The sequence below is a fragment of the Coffea eugenioides genome, unplaced genomic scaffold, assembly GCF_003713205.1.
Source record: "Coffea eugenioides isolate CCC68of unplaced genomic scaffold, Ceug_1.0 ScVebR1_2382;HRSCAF=3401, whole genome shotgun sequence".
Lineage (NCBI taxonomy): Eukaryota > Viridiplantae > Streptophyta > Magnoliopsida > Gentianales > Rubiaceae > Coffea > Coffea eugenioides.
This window is the reverse complement of record NW_020862864.1, coordinates 1-26,373: the sequence shown is the minus strand read 5'-3', so window position 1 is coordinate 26,373 and position 26,373 is coordinate 1. Positions and strand designations below refer to the sequence as shown.

The following is a 26,373-nucleotide window of genomic DNA, read 5'->3' as shown; positions in this document are numbered from 1 at the left end:
CTCTACCATCCAATTGTTCATCCGATCATTCTTAGCATTAGCTTTCTAGATTATTTCAGTTCTCTCTCTTTCGTCCCATTTGACATTTCGGTCCGTTTGATTCAGGGTCTGTTTGTACATTTTCTGGAAAATATTTTCCTTCCAAACAAACAGACCCTTGAACTGTGATTTTCGCTATTCCAGCTGTTAGTCGGTTGGACACCAATTACTTGAAGCAAGCATTTTACTCCCAACTGTTAGTATTTATTTTGTCAATTCTGTTGACAATCTCTGCTTTGGAAAGTCGATTTGTTCGAAGTAAAATGCTGATACTAGACTTGATATTGGCAGAGCCAGCCATAACATACTGGCAATGAATGTTTTGCAGATCCAAGCGTTCTCATGAGGACACTGTACATTGCAGTGCAGAGAGGAGATGCTCAGATGAAAAAGAAATGTTAGTATATAATAGAAACTCCTGAGAGAGAAATATTACAGTATAACAACGTATAAATTGACCCTCCAACACGAATACACTGCCTTCAGAAGCAAAATTTTAACTTGCCTTCACTGCTCAGACACTTGTTTATGTAGGCATTCTTTTGAGACAGAAATTGATACAACACGGAAGAAAACCTCGGCAACCAAAGCAAACCTCAAGAACTGAGGCATCAATCTCTCCATAATTTACATTGAGCTACCTTGCAGGCATCTCCATACGGACATCTCAAACAACTATTGATGTACTCATTTCAGCAAGAACACGGTTAAATGTGTGGTGATCTGAAGTGTTCTTAAACCCAGGAATAAAATCACAAAAGAATCTGAGTACTGCAGCAAGTTGCCGTGGGTCATTAGATGAATAAGCTGCTTCCAGAAACAAGGAAGGCCGAACGGTAGTCACCTGAAAAATACCATGAGTTCTTCTTTAAAAGGATTGTGAAGGTGAGATATTTATGCTCTTGGCTTCAGCTCTTCTCATGCATGTGCAATGGTAATTAAAAACTGGTGCAGAAGAAGATTCCAAAAGAGAACTTTACAGGTCAGAAGCAAGCCCACAGTTATCTTAGTTCTTTATCCTAAATGAAATCAAAAACTTTACAAAAATTGGCTTCCGATTAGAGCATTTAAATGCCAAAGCCTCCATCATGTAGATGTCCAATCATGCTTCAGATATGTCAAATCAGAAACATATTTTTGTGTTGAAGTAAAAGAATTATATTAAGAAGAAAATTGAGCGTTGAATGCTTGTATTGCCCTAGAGTGTATGTAAGTAAATATGCATGATCACATCCACCATTTCCAAACCCTAAGCTCATTGTCTCTTTCCTTTACCTACATCCACTATTAAGCGAAGGCATAGAAAAGTTGAGCTTTTACTCCCTAAATTCTTCAGAGAAGCAACGAGACGGGAGGATAGTTGTCCACATGCCACTCTTGTCAAAGTTAGTCATCACAAATATGCATGTAGCCGTGTTCCTTGGCAAGAAACTCTGACCACTCTTTTTACCCATAACACATCTTACAGAGCTTAATGGCATTTGATTGTGTAAGACTGAGCTTTCTTTTAAAGGCCATTCCTATTCTATCCAGAAATTAAATAAATTCAATGGAAGACAAAGAGCTGCATTTTAGAAGTTGATGCTTCGACATAAAACTATGAAGGGAGAATAAAAGGATACTTTATTCTGAATAGATCAAGCAAATGAATCATGTTGGAAGAAGATGTAAGACAAAGTGCACTCCATGAACTACATCGAGAAGCATGTTAGTCATAGAACTATAATCAAGAGAGAAAAAAAGGGTACTTTGTGTTTCCGAGCGTAACGTAACGCTTCAAGATAATATCCGTCTTGCACAAGTAGCAACACATACTCATGGTGCAAAGATAGCTGTCTAAGCATGTCAAGGCCCAATTTTCTTGTCTGAAAATTCTGACGACCTGACTCAAGTAGTTGCAAGGCAACTTCCAGAGAGGGCTCAAGGATCTGCAGTAAAATGAATCCATTGTTGAACTTTAAGTAACCAAAGTACAAAAGATGCAAGTGCCATAACTTCTTGAATGAACATATATGAAAAGTAACCTTATTGATGACAAATAATCCTAGTTCAGCATGACGCTCACTTCTTGCAAGCAGCTGCACTGTCAAGACATATATATTTGGATGTAATTTTAACTTTTCCAGGTTAGCCCTGCAATGAAGGAGATTAAAAATAATTTAGAGGAACAAGAAAACCAAGATTATTCACAAAATTAAAATGAGAGATCAAAGACAAAAAAGTTACATCTTACACCTTTATTCTGTAAGATGATTATATACTTCTTTTCATATAATCATTAAAATAAAAAGAATGAAGACGAACATATTCCTCAACAAGTCTCTACGTCTAGAAGAATTGTGACTTGTTTTAAGTCTATAAGAGCAGAAAAGCATACGCATGATAAATAACATGACGTAGAAGTACCTGCGTAGGAACTCAATGATGATAGCAACCAAGTAGGAAGCATCCCCTATCATCTCTTCCTCAACCAGAGCAAACACAGAACTGTACAAATCATCTGGTGAAATCACTGCTGAAGTCACTTGGGAGTCTAGATTATCGAAAGCACCAGCATTTAATGGTGTGTCACCAGGTCTGAGAACTTGTGATTGTGACAAAGGTTGATGAACTGCAGCACTAGATGATTCAGCCCTCAAAGAGTGCCCTCCATCTATTTTACCACTCGAAGAATCAAGTTTAAGAGAATTGATCTTTTGTGTTTCAGCACTAAGATTGTCGTCTGAGTCCGAAGTTAAAACAAAAGATCTTTCAATGGATTCATTCTCGAGACCACTACTCACTGTTTCATCTATTACAGATTTTCCAGATGCATCAATACGATTGTTAGCATCATCAACGATATTTGCACTAGAAACACCAGAATTTGAAGTATTTTCAGCTTTTGTTCTCTTATCATTACTCCTTGTTTTAATTGACTGTGAATAAGAAGTGACTAAAACATCCAATGCCCTAGCAACAACAGATACTGGTCTGCGTTCAAGAATCATAGCTCGAGCTATTGCCAAGCACAACTGTTTTGCCTGAAACAACAAATAGGTAAAATTACAATTACCATGTAATATGAAACTTTGGGTGTAGACTGGACAACGTCGTAAAAGGTCGTGGGCAATCATCAATGCACCATGCACACGGCGTGTGTATCATAAACACAGAACACACATGGAAGCAATGAACATTTTACCTTATTTGCTTCTAACTTCCTCCTCTGTAAGAAGTCTAAAATAAATGGTACTTCTGAGCTACTGGCAGCAATGGCCTGCACACATATCAAGCAAATTGTCACAGCAAAAGTACAGATCATAACACATAGAATGTAAACAGCCACAAAAACTTGCCTCCAAATCTATATTTATCTTCCACAAAAGCCCATTAGTAACGTCACATATGAGATCAGGAACAAGAAATGACCAGCCATCTCCATAAGTAATTGATTCAGTATCAGTTAAAATTTGAGTCTCTAAAGCATCAGAATTCCTGCTAGTTGATGAGGAACACAAGGAAGCAGCTCTAGGGTAAAGCCTCAACAAAAGAGGAAGTGGAGCAGATATGGGTGCTCTAGAGTCTGCAAATAGGTCATACATAATAACAACTTTCGCATCCACTTGATGAACAAGCAAAACATTATCAATTGCACTGACAGCAATCCTATTAGAATAAATTGGCAAAGAGCCCTGAAAACACAAAGGAAAAACCATTAAAGGTGGAAAAATCAGAGAGAAGGCAAGATGGAATGAACAAATAACGAAAATCTTATTCTACCGTAGTGTGCCAATTGGAATGGGTTCAAACTCAGAGCAAGTCCAGATAAACACGGAAACTCCTTCCTAGGTGAAATTTAATCTAAGATCATCTGCCAGATCTTTTTACAAATAACAGGGTTTAAACATAATTAATGGAACAGGAAATGTACAAGAAAGAACAAATTTTGAGGACGCAAGCAGAACCACAGACATGTTTGACATTTCACAAATATCATGAGCTATATTAGCTCCTACTAAAATGGCAGGATGACAACAGTGCTTTCTATTAGTACAATTTCAGAAAAAAGTTTTATTCAGAAGATGACAAGCATTGAATAAAACCAAAAGAGATTGAAGATAAAATAGAACTTAAAAGTGGCGATGATCCAAAATCCAAGTAACAGCATCACCAAGAACTGCCATTTGCACAACACCAATAAAACTGAATATTTTACCAAAAGTGGCTAGTTGACAACATTGAGTTTGTTTGGATAACAATTTATTTGGATGATTTATTTGATCCAGTTACTGTAGTACTTTTTGTGATGTGATGTATGTGAGATAAAAAGGTGATTGGGAATTGTGTGTATGATGCAAGCAAAACAAAATCTGAAATAAATCTTGCAAATTTTCTTTGTCCAAACAAACCCATTGACTTTTCCTTGCCAAGTGCATCACAACGATAAAGATAGTGTGGATATGCTTTCACAGACAACCTCTCGCAATTGCATCAATAGGCTTTAATCATTTGCAGTTCCTATCTCAAAATCACATTCTACATTATATATTCCACTTAGATAATTTCATCTAAAATCTGACAGATATTATTCAGAATAATAATTGACTATAATCATTGGACAAATATCAAAATCATGACAGTAAATAACTCATCATATTAAAGTTGTAAAAATAAGCAGCAGGCTAAAATACAATTACTAAACACTGCAATTAACTATCTGCAATAGGAAATTTAAAAAACATATTCTAAAGTAGTAAATACTGAGAAAAAGGAAATATACTCAATTTTCAGCAAGATCTAACCTGCTGTATAACAGCATCTCGATAAAACCTATATGAGTGCAGTAGCATCGCAACTGTATCAAATTGCAAGCAGTAAATCCTACCATAACTGTAAATTGACAAAAGAAGTTTATAGGAAAGTTTTGATTAGGACCGAAAGCAAAAAATAAATTAATAAATAAAATAAAAAAGTACAAAGCATCTTACACAGTGACAATGTGAACATCTTCAGCAGAAAGGACAGGCCTACTGTTAGCCCCATGTTTTGCCATTACCATTTCAAATCTCGGCAAGCGGATAATCCCAGCTGAGGAAATCTAAATACATGAATTAAAGCTCTGTTAAACAGATGAAGCTATAGAAGAAGTTAATCTTAATATCAATGGATCCAGCAATCACTAAGGCAATTGAAAACATGAATTCATCAGACAAAGTTCACTAAATTACAAAACCAATTTCTTAATTACGTCAAATGCAATCACCTAATATAATTAGTACAATTATCAATGAAAACAATTCTGGTCGAAAATTAACATCATCTAGCACTGTAATATTTAAATAAAACAAATGGAAACAACATAGCTTGTTTCCATTCCTCGGCAGTGGAAATTTCACTTTCTTCACCAACTACTATACCCTTAATTTCACAACCCCACAAGTATGATCACCTCTTAAGAGAAAAAAGAGGGGGGGGGGGGGGGCGCAAAAAACCAAAAGCATCCTCGAATGTACTTATTTAATGACTCAGGCATAAAATGAAGATAAGTTGGTAGCCTTGTGAAGTTACATGAGGACAGTTTGATTGAATGGTAGTCCATTCATGTCATAATATTAATGATTCTGCAAGTACGACGTTGATATTATCTCAATAATTAATATCTAAGTAAAGATAGAAGCAGAGGAAAAAAACATAGAGTTCCAGCATCAACAAATAAATGAAAGAAAATAGAGAGGCCTTCAGTCTAAAACCATTGGTAAGCTATACCTGATATCCTGTGAAACTCTTGTTTTGCATGCCTTGGGCAAGAAGCACCAACCTGCTTTCATGTGTGTAGATATACCAACTGACATTTGTCTTCTTGGTCTCAACTAAAGTAAGTGATTTTGAGTCAGAACTGTAAGAGAACAACTCCAGCCCACTGTAATCAAGTAACACTTTTAGAAACATTTTGAAATTAAGAAATAATATTTAAAAGGATGTTTCATGCATGCTTGCTCAACAATAGACACATAATAGCATGTCAACAATACAAGATAGCAGATTCTGGATATAAAACAAATGGTTCATGACTCAAGTGGTCCAGGTGGGAGATGCACGACTGCAAGCATAACAATCTTTTACTACACAAAAGCAAAAAGCACAAAAGGCAAGAGAGTTGTTCAAATCAAAGATTGAATAGATTATGTGCATATGCACTTCAACAAAATAAAGCAAGTTAACTTTGACAGACCTGCAAGGATCAATTGGAGTAAATGACAGTTGCTCAAGAAGTAGATTCTAGCCTTTTAAAAGTATACAGCTGTGTTTAGGCGTTCTTGCTTGTTTTTACCTACTGCTATTAGGTCATTCAAAGCTGAAAATAGTTATTTTCAACAAGCAGCTCTCAAGATGCTCCTGCGAAACAGCTATTTTGGTTTTCAAAACTTTTAATTACGTTTCCAATTCTTTAAACAGCTATCCAAGAATTTTTTTTTAGCAGGTTTAGAAACATTAAGCAAGCTAGAAGAGACCCTTAAGATGGTACCATATTCTTCAGGATGGTACCATATTCTCACAAACTATTCAAGATGGTACCATATTCTTCAGGATCTCAAAACTTATTTACAGCTCTCTTCTCTGATAAGTCTGCAGTTTTTTGTTTTTATGGGTTTCCATGGAGGACATTTAATGGCCTTGCAACATGGTAACTAAAGGCTTGCAACCCTATAACATCTGTGTCCATGAAATTCCTAAGTAAGTCTGGAGGATCTCTCAAAATCTTGAACCCAGGTTACATACTCAGACTCATCTTACTAAGCTGTCAGCACAGGCTTTGCCCACTCTCCATGTATGAATAATTTTGCAGTCCCATTCCCTTCTCAGCCACTACCCTTTCTCCAAGAGTCTGTAAACCTCAATCTTGAGGCCAACTTCAACATGCGTTCAAATCTACCACTCTCAGCAATTTTTTTTGAGCCAATCCAACAAAGTCTGAATACACCTAACTAATAAACATAGACACAGACAAGATATTGTCAGAAGTTCTTCAGCTCATACCTGGTCTTCACAAAGACAATATCACAAGTTGGACAATCTGTCCAAAAGAATCCCAGAATATGTTCTGATTCGGACCTGCACTTATAGATAAAAGTTTTTTCCCCCTCTCTATTCCAGATCTGAACTTCATGATTAGATCTTTGGACTGCCAGAAGCTGACAATCTAAAGAGTATCGAACTGAGAGCACTGGACCTTCACTTATTGAATCACAGGATGGAGCGACATTTGGATCAAATGGAGCAGTTTTCCATGAGAAGACCTACAAATTGTAATAATAACAGATGTAATTTACTCACACCACCAGAAAGTAACGACAAATCAAGGTATCACCCGAAATTTGACTACCAAGTAAAAACTCACAACTAAAACTAGTATTTCTACCGTATTAAATCACCTGATCAGACGTAGATGCAAGTAGCAGCTTACTTCCATCATCATAAAATAGATTTCTAGATCCCGAAACTTTGCACCTCAGTGGTGGATACCGGACATAAACATGTGATACAGCACCAGATCCAGAGAAACCAGAAGACTGAGACGAAGATGGTTTCCCAAACATTTTTTGAGTATTTCAACCTTTGCAATCCGGAAAACAATCAAATTCCTCCTGCTAAATTATATACAAGCTCCAGCACTGCAGGTAGCAATCAATATGTATGAAACATAGAAAGAATAAAAGGATAATTAGCACAGCTTAAAGGACAAAGAATAAGATCAAAAATGAAATTCATGCAGTATAGCTTGGATTCTGTCCAAAAGTACGAGACCATATCATACCAGTAGAATTGAAGCTATACTAAAATGAGGCTTCCAGTGGATTTCTGATATGCTTCAGGCTTTTCCTCTGACCTGTGCATCCACACACAAAGTGATATATTTATGTCTGTTTCAGTAGAGACAATAAATACCCCAAATTGAGGTTATCTTTCTTTTGCATGTCGGAAAATGAGTCTCATACCACATTCTGCATGCAATTCCTTAATAAAAGGAATTCTTTTAAACACATGTCACGTTCTACTACAGGAATCTTTGCTGCAACACAACTACCGTATGCTTTGGCCTGTACAAAATGATTACAAACATCAGCACAAGAACCATTTTTCTTTCTCATTTCTTGGGGTGGGAGGTTGTCAGATAAGGAAGCAAATAGCACTGCACATTGCTTTTTTATTTTTATGAACTTTCAATGCAAAATTTGTTGCGACATTTTAATCACAAACTGAAGGGATGAAGCTTTTAATCAACAATTAGCATTTGAAAACAAGAGGGAAAAGAATTTATGAGGTGGCATTAATTTGGGATGTCATTAGTCACAATATTTTAAATTTTTTTTTTTTTGGATATCAGAGACAAAATCAACAACTATAATTATATGTCTGTCTGTCGAACTAAAAGGCTTATCACCCCAACTATGTTATCCAAACTCTTCACTTTGCCCTGCCGTTTCCCACTCTCCATTTTGCACTAGAGCAGCCAGTCCTGGGAACAGAACTGGGGAAGTCAAAGTTGGAGGGTGTCATGCCGCCTTCTCTTGTCACTGATGGATCGAACCAAATGATGGATAGTCTTTCCATGGAATCAAGCTCGGGACAATAGACAGTCAGACCACAACTTCTTAGTATGTCCATTTCCAACAAAGTTTTTCCAATAAGGGCAGGGAAGGAAGATAAGCTTTCTTATGCACTGATAACAGAAGACTTGAGCTACCTTTTATACGTATATGTAAGCTTCAGGGAAGCTCCTTAGGAATGAAAGATGATGGCTTTACTGAGGAAATGCTTTCTCTTGAATTTTATTCCCTATCTTTTAGAGACTAAGGTGGAGTGGAGGAACTAATCATAAACAGTCCGTCAAGCACCCACATTATTCTTAGAAAAAGAAGCGCCATACTCCTCCTTTTCTCTTAGCCATATGTGCACGATCAGTAAAAGAAAAAGACTCCCGTATCTAAGTCTGGATAATAATCGTACCAAAATGTTGTTCATTCTATAGTTCTCACGGGGACCCTCACTTCACCGATAACTTTGAATGTAATGCAAACAAATTAAACACAAATCATTGGCACCCGTAGAGAATAGATATGAATTGCCTCAATTTCTTTCTTCCATTAGTCAATCCACAAAACAGTTTACACGAGCTTTTTACTTTGTGTTAGTTATACATTTATGAGCTTTCAGAATCGAAACTCTTGTTCTGATCATCCTCTTCTAACTAGCAAATCCACAAGCACTTTTCCATCTACCCACAGTAAGCAAATTCGCATTGCTAAGGATAAAAAATTAACGTCATAATATTGCTCGTCTTAATAGCAAATTTGCTCGTCTTAACTTTTCTTAATTTGTAAGAACTGTTACTTAGGACCACAAAAGCATGCATAAAACAAATAAAAGATCACCTGAGCTCCACAATTCACCAAAATTCGCCGGAGTAACGTCGTAGTACTGTTACCACCAGTCTTCTCTTTCATTATCAACCGCTCAAACACCTGAAAACTTTGATTTTAAAAAAAATCAAATTTCCAATCGACATTAATAATCAATCCACCAATTCTAACAAATTAATTAATACTCATGTTACCGTTTGGAAAAAAAAATTAATTAATACATCTCAAAAAAAAAATTAGGGCTTTTATTACCTTGGACTGGAATAATTTCCTATCGGAGATCAAGCCGAAGTACCAAAATCAACACCTTTTGTTACCCTTTCCATTAAGTAAATATTTGGTTTTAAGTATTTTAAATTGCCCTAAAATTTTTTTTCCTTTTTGCCTTACTAAGCTTGGGGTTGTTGAAGTCTTGTCAAACATTTTCACCTGACGGTCTTTCTAATCATAGGGAGCTTCTCACCTATTTAAAAATGGGCCGTTTTGGGCCCTGTGAGTTGATCTAATTTTCTCGTTCTACTCACGGATGCTTAGAATCCCGCACTATTTCAAAGTGGAAAGCAAATAATACGGGCTTACTTTGAAATCGCTCCAGTATTTGGGCCCAATTTTTGTAGCAAATCATCTTCATTTTGTATTTTCTTTTAGGCAAGTTACCCGTAGGCGGCTGTGTGTTGGGTTAGTCTATTTACCACTTACAAACGTACCCACCTTATCGGCTTCCAAACCTACCTTTCAAGCCCATCTGTTCTAACCCAATGGGTCGATTTAGTGGTAGATCTAAAAAATCAATATAGTAACTTTTGTCATTTTTTTGGACAAAATGTCTCATTGGTCCTCAAACTATTATACATTTAAACTTTTGGCCCTTAAATTATTAAATAGACAGTTATAGCTCTCCAATTAACCAAAACATATACTCATAGCCTTCTATCAACTTAAGTCGTCATATCTAACAGAAATAGCACAAAAAATGTCAAGAACCACCTTCACTGTACTATTGAACATAATGATTCAAATTGATGGAAGGATTATAATTTATAAGTATATGTTTTAATTAGTTAGAGGATTAAAATGCCCATTTAATAATTGGAGGACTAAATGTTGAACTTTATAATAGTTTGAGGGTCAAACTCATATCTAACTATCTCAAACTAATGCCGATGGGATAGTAAATTTTAAGTCTCAAATTTCTTGAATTTCAAGTTTGTCCTCTAGTACCCTTATTTCTCTCCATTGCAATATTAATTAGTCTTGAATTATGCTTATTTTCTTAGATTTTATTTGAAATAATATTTAATGACTTTTAATAATTTTTTGGATAGCAAAAAATCGTTTGGAAAATTTATTATTTTGAAAGTCCATTTGAGTCGCAACTAATTATTTTCAATGTCATTTGGAGTGACTATTTTTCTATATTGGGTATATCCAATAAGATTAAAATAGATAATATTTGCAGACTGATAATATGTTTTTGAGGTTGTGCAATGACACCTTACATTTAACCAGCACCAAAGAAAAGAATTTAAAACATAGTTTGATTGGGGAAAAAATTTGGTCCTCAAAAAAGTAATCCTTAATGTTTGGAGTGTGAACCATAACTTATAAACAATTTACATTGCCTTGACAAACATTGATGTGCTCAGAATCTCTGCTTATTGCTTATATAACAAGCATAAGAAAAAAAATACATATACATATACATACATATACATATATATATATATGTGTGTGTGTGTAAAACTTCTTTTGCATAAATGAAACAAAAAGTTTTTGAATGTATCAATAAATTAAAATTCTAAGTAAGCCTAAGCATAGCCAAGTTAGGCACTTCTAGTTCAATGCATACATGGTTGTAGAAAGAGGATTATCATTATTTTAATTTGGAAAAAAATATTTGTTTTGAAAAAAAAATGAGTATTAGTTTTCAAACGACTACCATGGACATACATATGTGCTGCTCATATCAAATTTTTAAATCATCTAGATCAATTCTAGAATTTTGAGAATTCTAGATGATCATCTAGATCATCTAAATCATCTAGTAAGCCTAAGCATAGCCAAGTTAGGCACTACCAATAGTTTTGAAGTGTACTATTGTGCTTATTGGCTACAATTCTCTGACATATAACATATGACAAGCTTGAAGAAGCAATTATAAATTTTGGTGGGATCTAATGCAGAAGTTGTCTCCTACAATTCCACATGACATTCAGAAATTTCAAATGCATAAAACTTGTTTGAAAGGAGATATATAAAGGGATTACATGAATTTAATTTCCAACAATAATATTGTACTTTGGCAGTAGAGCATTCATATATTTGGATAAGAAAAATATACTCAAGTAACAAAGAGAGAAGGCTGGTGTGTTTGGACTTGGTAGCTAGCAAGGATTTGAGATTACCTTTTAGTATTATTGGGGTAAACCTCCAATAATCTTCTAGACATGCATCCTTGCCACAAGTAACTAAAACGCAGTAGATTTTAATAGGAAGAAGTGATGATTCATTATTCGCTAAAATTCAGGTACGGTGAGACATCAATGTAAGAACGTCCTAAAAGTACACCATCTAAACAGGCCCAACCCTTATCCTTATGTAGTGTTTTTGAATTATCCTTCCTAAATTATTTCTAGCATCGACATGCCTTGAGTTAGGATTGCAAACTTTAATAAGTAGTTACAATATTCCTTACATCTATAAAATTATTTGCATTTGGATTGTTTAAAATAAAGAATGATATATAAAAACATTATTGTTTGATGATAAAAATATGATTGTCTCTTTTTTATGCTCGATAAAAAAAATTTAAAATTTCAGTGTTTCGAGACATTGAGTAGGGATAGATTCAGAAATATATATATATATATATGTGTGTATGTATGTATGTATAATTTCAGTATTAGGGAAGAACAGCCGAGTAAAATTTATACCAAAAAAAAAAAAAGGGAAAATCCTCTAGTCATTGTTCCAACTGATATTGCTAAAAATATTTTCCTAGTCCAACCCTAAAGTTGGCCAGTTGCGGACCATCCTTAAAAGTGGAAATCTATTTAAATGCCCTTTTCCATTATTGTAATTAAATCTGGTTACCTAAGCATGATATATATATCTCAACTTATTTTGCAGGCCCTTAATTAAACACATCTGAGAAAAGACTAAATTAGGACGAAGGTACAATGGTATCATTAATGAAGTCCAAAGTCACAGGAAGAAACATTCAAGGCATTAAATTCGAAGCAACTCAAGCTGGTGCCTCATACGACGGACAACCTAAAATGAATATGTGTTAAATGAAGCATACACGATAACATTATGTGGTTTGATGTTGCCCAAGAAAAGAAACAGGTAGCTATTTTATATGGATATTATCTGAATTATTTTTTTTTCTCAAAATTTCTCATGTACTTTCCAACTAATTAAGCGTAATGTCTATAGTTCTATACCTACCAAATTGGCCATGGGGTTTCTTTGTGACCCTACTTGCTTCCTCCAATAATTGGAAGTAGTGGTTAGTCTTAGGGTTTTTATTCATTAAAAACTTAATGTAAGAATATGTACTCTTTGGGTACGTACTAGTTAAAATAATCCAAGTGAAAATATGTCTAATCTGCGCTTATACTAGGTCTCTCTTTGTGGGTGTGGGTTTCTTCATAAGGATTAATTTTTATACATTGTGAGTGTAAAGATTTTTTTTTTACACAAGTAAATTTAGATGAGTGCCGCATCATCGTTGTTCAAAATTTAAATTCACTTTTTGCCCATACATCAAATATCTATACTTGTAAGTGTAAACAATATTTACACTGACGGTGCATATAACATTAATCTTTCTTCATACTTTTAGCTTAATTACGTTTAGGTTTGAAATGACATGAAATTTAGGTGAAGTTTGGCAATTTGAAGCATAAGTAATTGGAAGGTTCAAAAAGAAAACTGAAAAGGGAATAACAAACTAGTCAAACATGTCAATTAGAAAGGATATCATCATCGAGACTTTTGATTTTACTATGACACGGCTCAGTTGGAAAACTTCTACGAAACAAACATAAAATAAAGGGAAAAGTATTAACTAAGAAATCTTGAGGAAAACCCCAGGCAATGATGACTAAATAGAAATAAGTTGAATACATGAGTAGGCGTGAAATTTACTCACCATACAAATGAAATATGCCAAAAATAAAACAAAGATAACGAGATCTTGTTTTCACAATATATATATACATATATATATTTTATGAGGAAAAAGTTACTTATGGGCACTCTTTTAACTTTTCAAAGAACTTCTTCTTGATTTTTTTCTCTAATAGGTAAAGGGTGGAATTTAAAAAATAAGGAAGGGATAAGAAAATTATATTAGTTTAGAACCTCTACGTTTTAAGGGTTCAACCTCTCGAGTTAAGAAATCCTAGCTGTAAAAATATGGATGGAATTCATACTTGGCAAGGCAATTATTAAATATCATTGTTCCACTGAAATGCAAGGGAAATCTGCAAATCATAGCCGTGATAGAAGTCATGTTAACGAATAAATGGATGCCAATAGCAAGGGACCCAATAGGCCCTCTCTTGATTTTAATTGATTAAAGGTAGGATGTCGTAACAACTACTGCAATTGGAGAAAGCAATTAACGACCATGAAAAGGATGTATAAGTGATTAAAAAAGAGAGCTGAATTTTCGTAGGTTGCTACAATTAGGTATGGTTTATGTACTTGATTAAGTTCCACATGTTGAATCAAAAAATACAAGTTTTGTCATCATCTTATGGGCAAGCTCCAAATGGTCCTTCGATTTGCAGCAATGAATGTCAAGGGTCCCATGTAATAATTATGGAAGACGAAGTCGTAGAAATTTGGTTTTGTGGAGAAAAAAAAAAAAGAACTGGAACAAAAAATAAAAACAAAACTATTAGTAATAAAAAATCAACTAATACATCTCTCAGTGCCTCCTTGATCAAATTTTGATAGCATTAAATAATCTTCTGAAGTTTTAGAGAATTTTAAACTAGTCCCGATACATCTATTTTTTTTATAAAATGGATAGGAGCAGGCGTGCGCGCGCACACACGTATGTAGACACACACACATGAATGAGAGATTTTTGAATCTGTTTAACCACGAACAACGAACAATTAATTAAGGTCAGGTGAGCTTTTCTTAGAACAGATTTATATATTCTTACTGCTTAATTTTCTAGAGATTTGAAATAAATCAATGAATTAATTACCCTTTGATACGCACGAGCATTTGTTCTACCAGACTAAGTTGAGTCCCAAATAATTGTTGTGCTAGCAGGAACCACATTAAAATGGCAAAAATCAAAAGCATCAATCAGAAGTTGATTGGCGAAATTGAAAGATCTAAAGGGGCAAAGAGAGAGAGCGACAGAGTTGTGGGGTGCAAAATGAATTAAACCGAAGAAGAAAAAAACACAGGACATATGTGCGTTAAAGAGGAGACCTGATCAGCTGAGTCGTTTCTTTGTAAACAGCAAGAGCAGGACCACGCACTGTTGAGGGATGCCAGCCAAAAGCATTAGTATGAATCAATGTGAAGTACCCAAGTCCCACCAAGTGCATGCAGTGCAATGCAACTTCTCCATCTCCCTTCTATTCCAGTCTTCTTCATCATCAGTTCCTCTATCTTTTCAAAGCGTAAGTGGGGCTATAACTATGACTCCAACACACACTAGGAGTAGTAAATAACAACTGCAAACATTATGCCACTATTTATGACCTGTCAACGTTTGTATGTTCCACTGCACTGCATTCCAAGGTGAGCAGAAAATGATTGCCAAACCAGCTGGGTACGTAGCATTTTCTGAAATGGCCCTTCTACACAAAAATAATTCACAGAATCAACTAGAACCTGCTGATCGCTTCAGAGATTAGATGACAACATTTCATTGATCATTATTCCAAACTTAGGAAATCGAGCTGAACAGAAATTGGCAAATTATGACTAGCTAGGGTAGGTTCGATGATGTTCTATATAGTGTTAAGTTCTTCCAAATTTGGATATTATAATCTCTTTTTCCACTGTATATTGACGAGGGTTTGGAAAATGGAATTCTATATATTAATTTGAAATTTCGTCAACGGTAATGGTTTGGAGTCCATCTTAGCCTTACAACTTTGGAGAGTAATCCATGCCAAGTCTAAATCAATGCTACCACATTTACCATTGTTGCAACCTAACATAAGTGATAAAAAGCCAATGATGTCAATTCACCTAGTCTCTATTGTCAACATCTTATTAAAATCAATTGTGTGGACCATTTCACAGGAATTGAAGTAAATGGAGAAGCGCAATTCATGTGATCATGGTTTTACAACTACCAAAATCAGATGCAATGATGCTAATGTTTTAGCGTCAAATTACCTTTCTTTCTGGATGTACATAATTCATTTTGAGTGCAAAAGAGTTAGAAAAAATCATTCAAAATATCCCTCATATTTCGCTAGATAAATTTTTTTCGTTCTTCACTTTTAAAATGTTAATTTTACAGTATTTATAGATTCAAATTAGAAAAATTTGATCCTACCTAAGTTTTCGATCACTTTTTAGTCTAAAATTACCACATGACTCACGTGCAGTTCTTTTGTATGTACAAGAAGATCATATCCCACTTTTTTAATAATAAAAATGAATATAGATTGTGTCTATTTTTCTAGTATGAGTGAGAAGTCTTGGATTCGGGACCTTCCACTTATATTTCCTCCCCCATCTCTCCCTTTGAATATAGAATGGATCAAATTCTATTTTTTCAGTGAAAAAATGATTATGATTCGTGTCCGATCCTACTTCTTTAGGGGTAAAAATGAATACGAATTTGGCCATTTGTATGAGTCATGTGATGGATTCAGGAAAAAAAAGTGGTAGAAAAATCTAAGTTGGAACAAAAGTTCACAGAGTTAATTTTATAATGAATGTAAAATTAATATTTTAAAAGTGAAAGACGAAAAAATTTATTTGGCAAAATGTGAGAGACGTTTTGAATAATTTTCTCAAAGAGTTACGGGACCTTTCCGTTACTATTTTGTAGTGTAATTTGGAACCTTTTAATCTTGCAGTAGCATATGTATTCACTAGAGGTCATTTGCTTAATCATAAAATGCTAATTGTATGAGTATGAATATAATGCTAGTTGCATTATATTTCGATGCTCATTATATTTCTTACTAAGTTTGATGGAGAAAAACTACACGGAGTCTTGAGCTTGCATATTTTCTCTTTCAGATATAGATAATCTGTTGAGTACTTGAGTTAATTCTCTTCTTCCATATAAGTGTATGTGTTGTGATTTGAGGGTCTAATTCTGTTAATGTATTTATACCTTTACTAGTCTACTTAAAATGGAAACCCTTAACTGAAAATAGTGTGTATGTATATATATAAAGCGCTTTTACCACTTCTTGAATGATTAATACAATCATGGCCCGCCCACTATGCAATATACATGGGGGTTAATTCATAAATGACAAAGGCAACCAACGAATTGAAGTATAGTTCAGGATAGAACATCATCGGATCCTTTCCAAATCTTGTGGATTGTGATATTTCACCGACAGTTCAGCAATAAGTTCAATGCATTAGGTTCCCTATGAACTCATCAAAACATGTTGATTTTGCTCAAACCAACATCATTAATTTTGCTACAGTATTAGACTTTCCTATAGTAGTAATATTCCGCTACAGCAGAAAATTGGCATTTTTGCGCTTTAATCAAAATGCCAAAAGATTCCTTTTTTTTGGGGGGGGAAGGGGGGAGGGGTGGGATATACGTAATATAATCAGCTCTGATTTATTATATCTCGTATATACGTCTATACTGTGTGCTTCCTAGTTTTTTTTCTACAAAAAGGGTAAGGTGTGTTTGAGAGTGTGAGTCCACACTCCGGAAGAAGAAAGGGACCAAGGAGGAGGAGGAGGGCGGGTGGGGGGTATTGGAAAAGTCTAACAATGCCACACAACTCAAAGTGTTAATTATGCAACATCTGAAAAAGATGCCATTGGGTGGTCCTGAGTTTTAGTTCCAGACAACAATGATATATCATAGCCATCAAGCTTTTAAAGAGTTCAAAGAGGTGTTCTCATAATATTGACAGTTTTAAGGAGATGGATTTTACATGTAGAGGTGGATAGATAGACGATGGATGGATAGCCAGTCGTAGTCATAAAGTTAGCCCCAAAGCATGTTGACATGTGTTTTGATTTTTGATGGTTTATCCTTTCAACAATGAAAATGGTGGGCTCTCATGCTCTCTTCTCCACTTGCATTGCTTTTTCTTGTATCCACATTCTTGTTCTCTGTCTTCCCCACCATTCTCCCTCTGTCATTTGCCAAAATATCTATGCACATACCAAACCTAATTTACTTCTCTCTTTATTGCGTACATACACCTCTTGTTTTTCTAGTAGATGAGAATTTCTTGCTTGTTTAAGGTTAGGACTGATTTAAATCAATGTGTGAAACTTTCCCTTCTATAGACTTCCAAATTAATTAAGGATCTCCAAGTATTTCAATATATTAATTTAACCATTTTAGCATATACTAAAGCAACAGAATTGTGCTTGTTTGTAGGGGTGTGCATCGAATTCGAAATCGGTAATTTGAAAGTTTGAATTCGAAATTTTTTGAAATTTTGGTATCTGATAATTCGACCGAATTCGATTTCGAATTCACCAATTCCGAATTCGAATTCGTACCAAATTCAATTCGGAATTTGGTAAATTCCGATTTCACCGAATTTGGAAAAATTTATATATTATTATATAATATAAAATTTATAATATAATATTATATAGTATTATATTATATAAATTTTATATTACATGTATAATATATATATATATATTAAAAACGAATTTGAGATCGAAATCGGAATTCGAATTCCGATTTGAAATTGTGAATTCGAAATCGGAAATTCTAATTTGAAAAACTCCATTACCGAATTCGAACCAAAATCGAAATATATGAATTCGGAAAACCCGAATTCGATTCCGATTTACCGATTTCAAAAAATTCCGAATTCAATTCGAATTCGATCGATAAATCGAAATTTTTCGATTTTGCATACCCCTACTCTACTTGTTTGTCTGCTCAAGCAAGTACCTTGAAAAGTATTTACTGTTTCAACAGTTCAAAATAGCTTAGTGGTATAGTACTATGATGAAGTCATACCCTTGTCCTTCTAGATTCATTCAACATGGCGGTGTAGCTGATCTCTGGTCTGAAATTATTCCAATCAAAAGTCAAGCCGAAAGCCATTGGGGATTGTTAAGTCCCACCTTTCAAGGACTGATCAAGAAGAAAAGCAAGAAAACCAATAGTCAAATGGTATCTTTTCCTCTAGGGTTCTCATAATAACTCAGAAAAAGTCTTCGTTTAGCTATTCATGCCATGATTCATGAATCAAGGAACAAGGGAACTACTTAAAGGGAGGTGCTTCCCATTATATTGATGTGACAATCACAATTTGATACGGAAAACCTTTTTTTTTCTTAGTTTTGCACAAATCACATTAGCATGTGGGCCGTGAATTAGATACAAGTCAATTCATGATCTCTCAGTATAGTATATATGCATGTACATTTTATACTTGATGATAGAAATTTTCTCCCCACGAATTTTGCACTCAAAATTAGTCATACTTACGTTTTCATCAAGAATTGCTCTTCCCCCTATTTCCGTGGGGCCAATTTTGGCTCCTGTCTACCTGGTCCCAAAAACTTAAATCAACTCCATAAACAAAACATAAGAAATTAAACCAGGTGTGGCCTAAAAATTATAGTAGTATAATAATCTGATGAAGATAAAAAATGCACTTTCCAAATTCAGCATCTGACATGAATTATGCTGTCTGCATTTCAACGTTAAATTGAGCAAATAAGAGGGTGCATGTAGTATATATACATATGAACAACTATCTCTCTCTCAATATATATATGTATATACCAAAATCACTCAATTGGATCTACATCAATCCCATGCCGGCCACATATGGGAAACACATGTTGCTGGAGAAGCAATATATATATATATATATATATATATATGTATATGTGTATGTTTGTATATATGATGAGAGGTCCCAAGACAAGAGTAGTTCTTGAGAGGCAAAGTCACAATCAGGCCAACTATTTTGAAAGAGAGCTGAGGGAACAAGAAGAAAACGACTCTTCTGTCCTCAACATTGCATCAAACTTAACTCATGTGGCTGCTGGAACAAAGGGTCTAAAGAGATAAAGCAAAGGGGGGAAAAACACCATATTGTCTAGGCAAAGAAAGGCCAAAACAAAAGCTCTTCTCTTAAACTACTTAGTAAAGAGAATTAAGGTCGTTTAAGATGGTGACACTTCTGGTGGTGGTGCTGGACATGTGTGATCGCAAAGACATCTCCCAAGTCTGCGAGTTGAGAGAATTAAACACAAGAATACAAACTCGGTCGATTTGGATGTAATGTATGCAATCTCAGCTCAGAATCTCCCATGAGAATGCCATCTTCTTCACTTGACATTTTGCTCTAGTGAATATAGTATTCAATATTAACGATCCATTATAATATGGTCTATATCATATTTTGACAATACATATAATGGGATGTGAGCTGCAGCAGCTTGATATTCTTTCATTTTAAGTTTTTTTTTTCCATTTAGGATAAAAAAGATTTCAGCTTCTAATTTTTTAGTCATTTAGTTTATTTTTGCGATTTTTATCTTGATTCGATTGCAGTCCCTGAATTCTTTCTTGGTGAAATAAAAATAATGGGCTTGGGAGAATGAATAATAATTAACTTGAAAAGATCACTAAACAGTAGAGTAGTTTAAGCTCGAATCAAACATCTGGAAAACATCTCTCCTTTCGAATCCTTTAGGATAAGCATACTATTTTTATGAAAATTTCTATGAGACAATTTTAATCAACTAGGACTAGAGGTCTTAGGTTTAAATTTCCCTGCACTCCCCGCTTTAAATCCATCCCTTATCTTTAAAAAAAAAAAAAATTGAAAAAGACAAAATTATCAAATTAAACTAAATAGAATCTAAAATTGAGCTCTGACATTACGTTGAGATACTGATGAACTGGAATGAACAATAATTGGCTCAACTGTAATATTTTTACATTGTCGGATCATTTGTGGTGAAGGTGAAGCAATTTGAGTAATTGTCACTGTCATCTTATCCTCTCTAGGAGCAAATTTCCTTTTAGAGACAAGGTTGCAGAATGCACCAAGAAGTGTTGAAAACATAATAGAAAAGTGCAAATGTACAAGAATTGTTAACAAAAATCTGTATTGACTCAGACTTTGTTAAAGAACATATTGAAGTGTGGTAACGTACATGTTTGAACATAATTATTAAGCACAAAAAAGGAGATACTACAAATATCGATAGCACGGGATCACCGGTCGAGAATACACCAATGCCAAACTGTTTAATGATATTAGTCAGTTTTTTCTACTTTCACGAAAGGCATAGACGCAAAGTGGTGCAGCTGAATTCAATCCCGGTAATGTAATAAATGGCCTGATGCTCTGCGAGTGTTATTTAATGGCAACAAGGGTTTCAATCAAGGTGATGAATGAAGTATGTTTGTATTGTTTTATAAGGTCGTGATAACATCAATTTAAGGGCTGTTTTGGTGGAGAGGTCCATCTATTATATAATGGTAAAATCCATCAAGATTTTTGTTTTGCTTTTCTTTTTTTAAGAATTTGGGAGAAACAGAAAGGGATGAAGAGAAAAATAGTTATACTAGTAGTGAAATATTTTTGAAACTAGAAAAAAAACACTTCATATTCCTCTCTGAGTATTTCACCTATTCATTTTCTTTTAACTGTAAAAACAGAAGAAAAAAAAAAAAGAAAAAATATAAGTTGCAGACACTTAAGTCTCAACAACAGTCAATACACAAAAATAGCCTAAAGAACATACAACAATCATGGGTCTAATGCGGAGAGAGATATGATACATGAGATGTTGATTGTCTTAAATGGCAAACGAACGAGGTAGAAACCAGTAATTAAGATGCCAGAAGTTAGGGGTGTAGAATAGATAGATAAAGACAATTATTGCTGAACCGTTAAAGCGGTAAAAGATGCATCGACTAAAGCAGACTGTTTTGCAGGAGGGGCTCAAAACATATAGGCATTTCATTAAATTACCATTTTAGATTAATAGTACTCTCATGCAGATCCAAACATGCCTGGAAATGTACCATTAAATGGCTCCACTTCTGTTAATACACTCCAAAACAAGCAAAATTTCTCTCCAGAATAACTGAGTTTTACCAGGTCAGGTGAAGAGAACGGTAATTAGTGGTCACTCTCTGCTGCTTTAAGACTACCAAAGTAGCAAAAATATCTTCCAGTTGTCAACCAGCTAGTTCTGTGAACTTGTGAGGGTGAGAAATTAGTAGTCAGTGATGCCCATTAGCCAGTGCTCGACGGCAATAACTGTTAGTGCTTGAATAGATTGGACTTACAGTTAAAGTGTTAAAACACACCTTGATCCAATAGATGACTGAAAAAACTTCTTCTTCTTTTTTTACCGTATCCACAACTTCTGGATGAATTTTTGCGAATTTCAACAAATATTTTATCAAGTTCGACTAATCTAGAAGTTGTGTTAAATTTTGACTGAAATTTTGTTTTACATAATCTTGGAATGTTTGTAGGTGACCAAGTCAAGATAATCATAAGTTACCAATCATACACAGGCATAAATATTAGATTAAACAGTCTCCTTCAATGTTGTCTAGGCCTCCTCCCTAGATCCCCGAAACAGATCAGTGAGATTTTGTCTAAATTGCACACATAGTCGTATGATAGTTGAAAAAAACCGAACCCCACGATCTTTTAAAATTAAAATTTCCTATCCCTTTGCGGATTTACTTTTGTTTTTTAGTTATATATATCTATATATCCCAATTATAGGCACACACAATGTGTATGCAGTTTAGAAATAATTATTAATTTTTATGAATATATTAATTTTTGTTTTTACAAAAATAAATTTTGTATAAATTATTCATAAAAAAATTATAATTATTATTAATTTTTTCTTTAATACAATTATAATTAATTTGGTAGTTACTATATTTAAGGGAACTATGAGAGATTATATTAGTAAATATGATTAGGTAGTTAGGATAAAAATTAATTTTTTTTAAGAGCAAAATTAGAAGTTCAAAAAATGACACAAAATGTTTACCCCTACTGCCACCTCTCTCCCTTTTATTATTGTATAGATGTTTTTGCTTTCATATAAACGACATCTCATTAATGGCAAATTGATGAAAATGCAGAAAAATTTTAATTTTATGTCGACCAAATTTAGCGCATGGTCTCAAGGAGTTAACTCTAGATAATGACCTCTAAGTTTTGTAACCTATTAATAGCAATCTCACACTTAATTAACTAGCATAGCATGGGCCATTGTATCAGTTTGTCTTTCACCTTCTCATTTCTATTCCCTTAAATAGGATGCGAAACTACAAAAGCCAACTTAAGAAGACTAACCATATATAAGCTAACTTTGCCTATTAATTAACTTGGGAATGGTACATGCTTTAGAATTTCTGATGATCTTGGTTCCTAACCGAAATGTCTAAAACTCTTATTTTTGGCACTAATTTTCCAGGAATGCTTTAATTTGCCTCTGACTTGTAACCGTAAAATTGCTTTTTGTTGTTTAGAAAAAATCTTTAAATCCAGCAGAATTTTTATTGAGACTAAACGTGGATTTCTACAACATCATTTCGCATGGCTGATTTAGCTAATATTCAATTGGGTAAGTAATTAATTGATGGATGTACTGTCAGTGTATAATTTTCTTTATACTAGCAGGTTCAGATCATGTCAAATCACATGAGTTCAAATTTAAAATTCAAATTATATACATATGGTATACATCCATAATTGCTAATATAAAAAAATCATTACACTGTCAATGTATAAAAAATTAATCCTTAATTAATTACATTTGTGTTACTAGCTACTTCCAAGGCTCAAAAGAAGAAAGGGAAAAAGAGAAAGAGCAATATCACATGAAGTAAAATGCAGCATATACAGTGGTTTTGTATGCCAAACAAAAATAAAGGGTGACAGTTTTATATCCCTACCTTTGATGATCAATGTCAAAAGTCAAGTCTCAAATACATAACAACTCAAACTAAGTATCTTTCTGAACCAAAACAAATGAAATATATTAAGTTTACTGACTAGTCTAATTTGTCAGAAGATACACCTATGACAGTGTGATTGCAAAAAATTATCCACTGGCTAGGAGCCCAGGACACAAAAACCAGAAACCACTGATCTCAAACATAGACCAAAAATTGTGGCCTTGTCAGGCATCACTCAAGGAAGGAAAGGAAGGAAGGAAGGGTCAGCTCCAAGCTCCAATTATATCCTTGAATCAGACCACTCCCTTCTTCAAAGGTCCCCACTACTACCACAAACAAGTGAAACAACAACAACATCCTCCTCAAGTCTCTATTCTTAACCTCAGTACCCACATTCATGTAAAACCACTACATTTTCCTGACTTCCCTCTTCTACATTCTCCTCCAATATTCCCCAGGTTCTTCAGTTTTTTTTTTTTTTTTTTTTAGTTCTCCTCATGGACAAGGCTGAAAGAGAAACACATGACTTCATGAATGTTGAATCCTTCTCCCAGCTGCCCTTCATTCGACCTGCACCAGTTAAAGAAAAGGGCATCCGACTTTTTGGCAAAGAATTTGGAGGGGACTCCAACAGTACTGTTACTACTGCTGACGACTCCGAATCTGCTCTGACGACTAATCCTCATCGTCATGAGCAGAGTACTAAGGATAGTGATAATGGAGATAGCACTCGAAAATTCGAATGCCACTATTGTTGCAGAAACTTCCCTACATCTCAAGCCCTTGGAGGCCATCAAAATGCACACAAGAGGGAGAGGCAGCATGCTAAAAGAGCACATCTTCAGTCAGCAATGGTGCATGGAGGCCTAGCTGAGACTCATGTTTATGGCCTTATGAATTATCATCGCCTTGGTTCGGTGCCAACCCCGGCTTTGGCCTATCATTCTTGGGGGAAAAGCAGCAATTCTTATACAAGTAACTCAAGATTCTATGGTACTGGTGGTCACGGCTCTTTTTCTCATCAGCCACCTATCAACGGCAGCCCGTTAGCCTTGTGGAGAATTCCAGCAGCTGCCCACAGTTCCCCTACTTTTAGTCGAGACGGTTCGGTTCATCATCCACTTCCCTTGTTTTCCAATGATGATTTGAAGCCTCCACAAGTGATGAGCTCCAATTCTCAAACTCGGCTAGGGTATGAAACTTCAAAGCCTAAAATTCAAGATCATGTGAGTTTGGACCTGCATCTCTAACTATACTAGTCTCAAGATGATTGATTTACTTCCCATCATATATAGGGAACTTTTGTTGTTTGATGAGGCAATTCCAAGAACAAGTGTTTCTTTGGCTTTTTTTTTCTTTTTTTCTTTTTTCCACTTGAAACCACCTTCTTTCTCTTATACTTCCAGTAATCAATCTGATGTGTAAATGACATAATTTCACCATTTCAGCATGCACTTATTTCAGTGCAGTATGGTGAAATATTTCCCACAAGAATTACTTCTCGAATTTCTTGTGCTTAACATGCGGCCAAATTGGTAATTGGTTTCGCCCTTAATTAAGTTTTACTAATATATTCACCTTTACTAATTGTCTCCTAATTACTTGTTCATCAAACCCCCGTTCTATAATGTCACAGTCCGGCACGCCCGGAATTCTTTCTTTTCCGGTTTCCAGCATCTTCGAATTAATTAACACTTCAATATTGCATAAACTCTTGGTGATAATGAGGAGAATGTTTTGAAATATTTGCATTTGGCTCTGAAGAATACTTCTTGAAGAAACACATATTGGGGAGGTAAATTCACGTGCGGAGGTTTTTCTGCATGTCCCAGATCCTAGCTATGTATGTAGACTCAGAAGTTAAGAAAAGCCTAGGTTGATCTATTATCAACTCATTGGTCATTCTGTACAAAATACATAGAAAGCTGGTGGTTTTATGGTAGTTTCTGGTATAACAGCTTTAGCATCTTTAATGAACATTCTTCATACTTTTCGCCTACTTGTTAGATAGAGAGAGAGAGAGAAAGAAAGAGAAAGAGGAGATGAGGCTCCTGAGATTTTTGTACGCGTTGTACCTTTCGAACTTTAAATGATCTTCAGACTTCTACTACATATCTACTCAAAGATTTTGAGGTGGATTTATCAGGGATTCTGAGCCTGTAAGGAAAAAGGTGGCAAGTTTAAGGCCACTTGTTGAGAATTGAGATAACCAACGTGATATAAATGCAACCATCCTAAGCAAAATACCCCTAATTAAAGCGCTCCGTTATAACCATTGAGCCCGAGTTACTGATCAAACAAGAATCCACAATATTCTTGATTGGAGTCTTGCTGTTTTGTTCATGCGGAATCATGCAAGCTAAACCATGGAAATGTTCAACATCCAAAAGTTTTTTCAGAAAGCTTTCTGGGAATTAATTAATTAATTTGAATGTAGTCTAGACACACAAGGAAGCACACACAAAATCCACCACAAAGTAAGTGGAAAATCTTTGTTCTAATTTCCACCATTTAAGTACAGAGTCAAGTCTTCTACTCGTCTACAACCAGCTGGAATTTCAGCTAATATTTTCATTCTCTCTTTTCTTGGGATGTCGATTACCTTTCATCTCCACGTTTTAATAAAATTTGATCCAGTGCATACTCTCGGATAGTGGCTACAGGTACCCTTGTCAACAAAAAAAATTTGACGAGTGTCAAGGCATCAAAAAGTTGACATGGTATTATGCAGCTTTCATCATAGGAAAAGTTATAATAGTGCACTTCAACCTTAGATTATGCACTCAGTGTTTATTTAACTGT

General features: G+C 34.7%; 2 protein-coding genes across 3 annotated transcripts; one reads left to right on the top strand and one right to left on the bottom strand.

Moving 5' to 3' along the window:
• Nucleotides 1-424: 424 nt before the first annotated feature.
• Nucleotides 425-9,707, bottom strand: LOC113756515 (regulator of MON1-CCZ1 complex-like). 2 transcript variants are annotated; one of them, XM_027300156.1, is made up of 15 exons: nt 9,696-9,707; nt 9,456-9,552; nt 8,019-8,120; nt 7,838-7,909; nt 7,455-7,694; nt 7,060-7,319; nt 5,788-5,941; nt 5,010-5,119; nt 4,824-4,911; nt 3,378-3,713; nt 3,224-3,298; nt 2,446-3,062; nt 2,064-2,172; nt 1,788-1,967; nt 425-883 (listed from the first exon to the last, which is right to left on the bottom strand). In XM_027300156.1, the coding sequence occupies exons 5-15, from the start codon at nt 7,617-7,619 to the stop codon at nt 707-709; spliced, it is 2,271 nt and encodes a 756-aa protein (XP_027155957.1). In that variant the 5' UTR covers nt 7,620-7,694; nt 7,838-7,909; nt 8,019-8,120; nt 9,456-9,552; nt 9,696-9,707; the 3' UTR covers nt 425-706. The 2 variants fall into 2 exon arrangements, with proteins under 2 accessions (XP_027155957.1, XP_027155956.1); XM_027300155.1 differs by having other exon boundaries at nt 9,456-9,545.
• Nucleotides 9,708-23,830: 14,123 nt separating this feature from the next.
• Nucleotides 23,831-25,154, top strand: LOC113756514 (zinc finger protein 8-like). The gene has a single exon (XM_027300154.1). It carries the CDS (start codon nt 24,069-24,071, stop codon nt 24,819-24,821), a length of 753 nt encoding a protein of 250 aa, XP_027155955.1. The 5' UTR covers nt 23,831-24,068; the 3' UTR covers nt 24,822-25,154.
• The last annotated feature ends 1,219 nt before the right edge of the window (nt 25,155-26,373 follow it).

Excerpts from the sequence above, each read along its gene's own strand:
- LOC113756515 (XM_027300156.1), bottom strand. The coding sequence starts at position 7,619 with ATGTTTGGGAAACCATCTTCGTCTCAGTCTTCTGGTTTCTCTGGATCT. Across the intron at positions 5,120-5,787 it reads AGAGTTTCACAGGATATCAG|ATTTCCTCAGCTGGGATTAT; the intron begins GTATAGCTTACC and ends TCATGTATTTAG. Across the intron at positions 3,063-3,223 it reads GGAAGTTAGAAGCAAATAAG|GCAAAACAGTTGTGCTTGGC; the intron begins GTAAAATGTTCA and ends TTGTTGTTTCAG.
- LOC113756514 (XM_027300154.1), top strand. The coding sequence starts at position 24,069 with ATGGACAAGGCTGAAAGAGAAACACATGACTTCATGAATGTTGAATCC.